The sequence below is a fragment of the Lycium barbarum genome, chromosome 1, assembly GCF_019175385.1.
Source record: "Lycium barbarum isolate Lr01 chromosome 1, ASM1917538v2, whole genome shotgun sequence".
NCBI classification, from domain to species: Eukaryota; Viridiplantae; Streptophyta; class Magnoliopsida; order Solanales; family Solanaceae; genus Lycium; species Lycium barbarum.
The window spans coordinates 165,578,195-165,585,065 of NC_083337.1; the positions used below are offsets into that span (position 1 = coordinate 165,578,195).

At 35.9% G+C, this 6,871-nt stretch overlaps 1 protein-coding gene across 1 annotated transcript; it reads right to left on the reverse strand.

The window, feature by feature from the left end:
• Positions 1-2,660: 2,660 nt before the first annotated feature.
• On the reverse strand, positions 2,661-5,019 carry LOC132605115 (elongation factor 1-alpha-like). The gene is made up of 3 exons (XM_060318380.1): positions 4,876-5,019; positions 3,820-4,293; positions 2,661-3,735 (listed from the first exon to the last, which is right to left on the reverse strand). Exons 2-3 carry the CDS (start codon positions 4,279-4,281, stop codon positions 2,854-2,856), a joined length of 1,344 nt encoding a protein of 447 aa, XP_060174363.1. The 5' UTR covers positions 4,282-4,293; positions 4,876-5,019; the 3' UTR covers positions 2,661-2,853.
• Between the last annotated feature and the right edge of the window lie 1,852 nt (positions 5,020-6,871).

Consider the following 6,871-nt stretch of genomic DNA (forward strand, 5'->3'; position numbering starts at 1 on the left):
AACAAAACTCTGTAAAGGACTACATTGTGGATGCTATATGTGTTCTAGTTGTGAAATGATGTCTTCAATACATAGATGTATAAAAAATTTCCTTCAAGACAAGAATTAACCAAATATGAAAGAGAATTATATTTTTCTTTCAAAAAAAATAAAAGCAATTATGATAATATTTTAACTTTCAATGAAAAAGCAAAACTCAAATTTGATTAAAAAATCAGGCAAAACCGCTAACGCTCCTCCCTTCTGCTTCTCCGCCACTGTACAAAAAATAAGCAAACACATTGACCACAACATCATAACTCACGTCATACTCTTTCATCAACTCCTTTACTTCCACCAACTCCTCACTTGTTTTCCTCTCTTTCCCACTTAACACACTCTTAAAAGAGGGACTCCTCGCCGATAAAATACACCAGTGTACCGAAATTTCCTCACCGCCGGGAACCACAAGTTTTGCATCGGCGAAGTAGTCGAGAGACTTTTTAAGGAAGTGATTTCAGGTGAGAAAGATTCAGTCATGCCACTGGTGATGCAGCATATACTACTGCTTCCACTAATGTCATTCGAATCCAAAAAAGCAGTTCTACTATCCATTACAGGAGGTTTACATACGTTTTGGGTTAAAATTGAGGTATGCAGGAGTATGGGAAAAAGAGGGAACATTGGGAAGTAATGGGTTTAAATTTTAGCAAATTTACCAACGGCAGTGGACAGCGGTGATAGTGGCAGAGAAGAAGAGGGGAGGTGATGGTTTGACATGGCAATGACATGGCGCGAATGTAATACATCTCACATTGTGAGAGTGCTATTATTTTTTTAGAGTGAAAAATAATTGAAATAAAAGTTATTAAAGGGGTATATAGATACAACTTAAATTTAGTTGTTAAAGAGAGTTTTTGTGTCAAGTTCAGCGGTGAAATGATGTCTTTTCTCTTAAAAAAAAAAAAGGCTAAACCCATCGACAGACACCTGTGGTCGTCCACTTCTTTCATTCGAGCACCTAAAGTGACCCTTGTTCCATTTAGACACTTCAGGTGAGTCATTCCTATTCCACTTAGACACTATTTGCACCGTTATCGGAGTAAAACCAACACCAAAGGGGGCGCCACCTCATTGCACATCCAACCATCCCAAAAGCCTCAATTTTTAATGGTCAAAACTCCACGAATTTACAAATTAGTGAATTTACAATTAAAATGAGTTGACACAATTTAATTGAGTTGACACAATTTAAATGAGCTGACACAATTTAATTGGCCACTTAATCCACGTAGGAGACGACTGGTGTTGGTTTTGCTCTGATAACGGTGCAAAAAGTGTCTAAGTGAAATAGGAATGACCCACCTGAATTGTTTAAATGGAACAAGGACCACTTTAGGTGCTCAAGTGAAAGAAGTGAACAACCACAGGTGTTTGTCGATGGGTTTGACAAAAAAAAAATGTTTACATGGTAAGATTTAATTGGATGATATAAAATAAAATAAAAATTATATATACATATGATGTCTATGTAGATAAATATGGGATCCTAATCAGTAATATGTTAGTTATGTGGGAAAATGTAACAAGTTTCTTAATGGAAAGAGTAAATATGAACCAAAATTTTAATGGAGGATAAGTTTAAACTATAAATCATAATTAGAAAACAAATTTGACCCTTTTGCCTTTTAAATGTGAACAATGAGTAGGTGCATTTTACAAATGGGACTTTTTTGAGGTCACTCTTTAACTTCAGTGCCCCATTAGCCCAGCGAAAGAAAATTGTCTTAAAAAATAACTTTATCGATGATCAAACTACTTCTAAATTTGAAATTTAGCTCACCTGGCTAACGGGGAGGGAATTTTAAGAGTATCCTCAAAAAAGGTCATACGGTCCAAATAATGCAATGAGGATTTCACTCAAATATGACTAAGGAAATACTCAAATGAGGATTATACCAAGAGTCTTAATGAAAATAGTCTATCCACCTTTCAAGATAGAAGTAAGATCTGCGTAAACGCTACCCTCCCCGAACCCGTGGGATTAAACTAGGTATGTTCTGATAGAAGTAAGATCTGCGTAAACGCTACCCTCCCCGAACCCGTGGGATTAAACTAGGTATGTTCTGTTAGAAATGAGGATATGTTCACAGCTATGACGCTTCAACAGGATTATGTTAAAGAAGAGGCAAATACTAGAATGTGCCTGCGATGGCCTGTGATGTAGCCTTACTCTATTGTTGATTGTATTATCAGCTTTAAACGTAGTACTCTATTACCACGTACCTAGTAACAAAGGACCTGTTTGGGTAAGAGATACAATAGGATATGACGCAGAACGTAGACTACTTATCCGTGTATTGTTTGTTCAATCGAGCATTGTGTCAACATAAGCAAATGGTCTACGGAAGAACAACTTTCACAAATTAGAAACTAGAGCAGCTTGAAATCAAGACTAGTACAGAGGGGTAGGTTATATAGGAATGGAAATAGACTAGCATTATGCGCCGGCTATAGTTTTTACTGATTGAACTGTAAATTGAAAAGGACAAAAACGTTTCTAGTTTAAGAATGGGAATGGGCAAATTTACTTGTGGTAACAAGTACGAACTGTAGGAAAAAATATCAAAGACAAACAGCAAATGACGATAACAAAGCCATCACATTAGAGAGGAAAGAGCTGACCGGAAAACGTTTTGATGCCAAATAAATTAAAACCGTTTTACAGCAACAAAGAAAATAGTACCAACTGTGTCTCCCATCAACGCAACTAAGAAATGACAATGGCATCGATGGAGAAGTGTCCATAACAAAATTGAGAACATCAATGCAAATAAAATAGATCAACCATGTAAGAAATTAATCAAAACATCCTCACTTCTTCTTCAGAGCAGCCTTGGTCACCTTGGCACCGGTTGGATCCTTCTTGTCAACGCTCTTGATAACACCAACAGCAACAGTTTGTCTCATGTCCCTCACAGCAAAACGACCCAATGGTGGGTACTCTGAGAATGTCTCAACAACCATAGGCTTAGTGGGAATCATCTTAACCATGCCAGCGTCACCATTCTTCAAGAACTTGGGCTCCTTCTCAAGTTCCTTACCAGACCGTCTGTCAATCTTGGTCAAGATCTCAGAAAACTTGACGGCAATGTGTGAGGTGTGGCAATCAAGGACTGGAGCATATCCGTTTCCAATCTGGCCAGGGTGGTTCATGATGATGACCTGGGAGGTGAAGCTGGCAGCCCCCTTGGCTGGGTCATCCTTGGAGTTGGAAGCCACAAAACCACGCTTGAGATCCTTAACCGCAACATTCTTGACGTTGAATCCAACATTGTCACCGGGAAGTGCCTCCTGAAGAGCTTCGTGGTGCATCTCAACAGATTTAACTTCAGTGGTCAGACCAGTAGGACCGAAGGTTACCACCATACCGGGCTTAATTACACCAGTCTCCACACGACCGACAGGAACAGTACCAATACCACCAATCTTGTAAACATCCTGAAGAGGAAGACGGAGGGGCTTGTCTGAGGGCCTCTTGGGCTCATTAATTTGGTCAAGAGCCTCAAGGAGGGTTGGACCCTTGTACCAGTCGAGGTTGGTGGACCTCTCAATCATATTGTCTCCCTCAAAACCAGAGATGGGGACAAAGGGAACTTTATCAGGGTTGTATCCAACCTTCTTCAGGTAGGAAGAAACTTCCTTAACGATTTCATCATACCTAGCCTTAGAGTATTTAGGGGTGGTAGCATCCATCTGCACAAGACAAACAAGGGGTTCATTAACAATGAACAACTATTATAAAGTAGCTAAAACAAAACAAAAGTCTCCAAAGCAAACCTTGTTACAACAGCAAATCATTTGCTTGACACCAAGTGTGAAAGCAAGCAATGCATGCTCACGTGTCTGCCCATCCTTGGAAATACCAGCCTCAAAACCACCAGTGGTGGAATCAATGATAAGGACAGCACAATCAGCCTGGGAGGTACCAGTAATCATGTTCTTGATAAAGTCCCTGTGTCCAGGGGCATCAATAACAGTGCAGTAGTACTTGGTGGTCTCGAACTTCCACAAGGCAATATCAATGGTAATACCACGTTCACGCTCAGCCTTAAGCTTGTCAAGCACCCATGCGTACTTAAATGACCTCTTGTTCATCTCAGCAGCTTCCTTCTCGAACCTCTCAATAACACGCTTGTCAATACCACCAAGCTTGTAGATCAAGTGACCAGTGGTAGTCGACTTTCCAGAGTCGACATGGCCAATGACCACAATGTTGATGTGAACTTTCTCTTTACCCATGATGACTATGAACTAAAGACCAACACCAAAAGAAATACAATCAGAAGCACAGAATTAAAATCATCAATTTGTTAAGTGACAAAGTAAGTATCCCATACAACCTGGGAAATACTCAAATACATAATAATAACTATACCTAGAAAAGATCTAGAACATTTTTGGTGCAATCACTAATGAATCTACTCTAAGCAAATCATAGACTAACTTTCCAATAGAAAAGCATAGATTCATCAAACTACTTTGAAAATAGTCAATCAATTGTAGATTCATCTTACAATTAGGTCTACAACTATACCTAGAAAAGATCCACATTTTAGAACTACAAAAAACAGATCTAATAATATCCTTTGCAGTAAAATATCTCACAGAACAAGTAGTAAGCATCAAAATTCATCAAGTGTATGGTCTCATAGCATGTATAAGACGTGTTATCAATTATATCCGGATTTTACAGAAATAGACCTTAAAAATTATCAGCAACCTAAGATTTATGCAGTATTCCATATTATCTTCAACAAAATCGAAAGAGATTAGCATATATAGAGATGGCTATGATATAATTGAAAGTAAACAAATGAGGAAATGGAGCTTTACCTTTTGAAATCGAAAGTAGAGAGCTTCTTAGCCGCTAAGAAGAGGCGAAGCTAATAGAAAAGGAGTGAAGAGTAGGGTTTGTGAGTGCACTACGAGACTTTTTATAGTGGAGTATGTAGGCTTTCTATGCAGCACTATTCCAAATTACCTATATACCCTTATCTTTGTAACTTTGCCGTCGTGGACAATTTAATTAAGAGCCTGTTTGGATGGGCTGAAAAAAAATAAAAAAATTATAAGTTTTTTTCAGTTTATAAGCTGTTTTAGATAAGTTAAGCTAAATAAGGATAATTAATTTTTTGAGCTTATTTTAAGCACAAAGTGACTTGAAGCTGATCAGTCAAACATTCAAAAAAAAATGAAAACAACTTATAAGTTAATCCAAACGGGCTCTAAATCTTACTATCATGGTTTTGGCTTTCTTTGCCTTTTTTATTTTCTGTCTAGGTCCCATTACTTTCACCACATTAAAAAAAAATATGTATAAATAGAGGTGGATATGATTTTGAATTTATGAGTTCTGGTTTCTAAAAGAAGCAACTTACAAGGTTCTGCATAAATTATTCATCCAGGACCGAGAAAAAAGAAGAAAAGATTTTTTGGTAAAATAAATGAATCCTCTATTATTGTAAAATGAAAGCCATCTGGTCAGGTTTTATTAATTTTGGATTCATTTTGTCCATGTGGGTGGTTTTTTATGTTTTAGATTTGATGCCCTGCTTGATGTTGCCGAAAATAATTTCTAGCTAAGATGACTTTTAATTTGGTGTGAAATAGCAATAATAAAGTTACTTTTTTGTAACAAAATAAAGAAGGATGGTGTAACCATATGAGGGATCTCGAATGTCGCCTATGTAAACTTTTATAATTTGCAATCATCAGCATACTTGCTCATCCTTTAATTTTCTTTTCCATCTTTTGTTGTAAAAGGACGTTTCTATTAAAGAAAAGGCAGGCAACATATTCTAAAAAGAAGACGGCAAATTAAAATTGGTCTCTTCCAATAATAGCCAACAATATACCTAACAAATAACATTTCTTAATTGAAGCCTCCACCAATATTAGGTAGGGCACCAAAAGAATCATGTCAGGCAGGTTCTCCAGATGATACTGGCAAACAACTAAGCCTGCAACATGTGAATTTAGTAAACACATATTTGAAAAGAAAGTAGGACTACTATACCTAAATGTGAACAAAAAACTGATATTCCTCAGTGCGTTCCCTGAATGTCTCCTTAATTGTATTTCAGCTCTTTACTCTGTTTTATGGATACAAAGATGACAAACCAAAACAAAAACAAAAAAAACTGATTCTTCTACTCTGTTGATCACTTGTACATTATGCTTATCTAATACGTACTAATATAATGCAGACAATAATTCATGTCTACTACCATGAACACCACTGCCCTGTTATCTAGGATCCCAAAACCTCAGAGAAAATAGTATTTATATGCTTGAACTCCAATTAAAATAAATGTAGCTTTTACTTGAAGGAATTAAGGGCCTGTTTGGAAAGCCACCTGCTAATTGGAATTGGTGTAATTACTAGGGTAGTAATTACACAATCTAGTAATTACACAGTAGTGTAATTACAACGACTTGTTTGGTTGCACAAGTGTAATTACACAGTTAGTTTAATTTAAAAATAAATTTTAATTATAAAAAAATTAAAATTAATATTTAAAAAATATTTGCCTTCATAAATGATATTAAATTTGCTATTTAGTAACACATTGTTTCTTGAAAATATATTAATTAATAATCATATATTTGTAACTAATATTGTAAAAAATAAATTGATATATATTTTTCAATAATAATATTTAGTTTTAATTAATTATAAAACTTAAAAGAAGATTTTTTTTTTTGTGAGAACGTCATGGATTCGATGTTTGACAAAAAAATAATATTTATAAATTTAATGCCATAACATTATTCAAATGTTTGACACAAAAAATTCATCAAATGTAAGTGAAAAATAAACAACATTCAA

Excerpts from the sequence above, each read along its gene's own strand:
- LOC132605115 (XM_060318380.1), bottom strand. The coding sequence starts at position 4,281 with ATGGGTAAAGAGAAAGTTCACATCAACATTGTGGTCATTGGCCATGTC. Across the intron at positions 3,736-3,819 it reads TGATTTGCTGTTGTAACAAG|ATGGATGCTACCACCCCTAA; the intron begins GTTTGCTTTGGA and ends TGTCTTGTGCAG.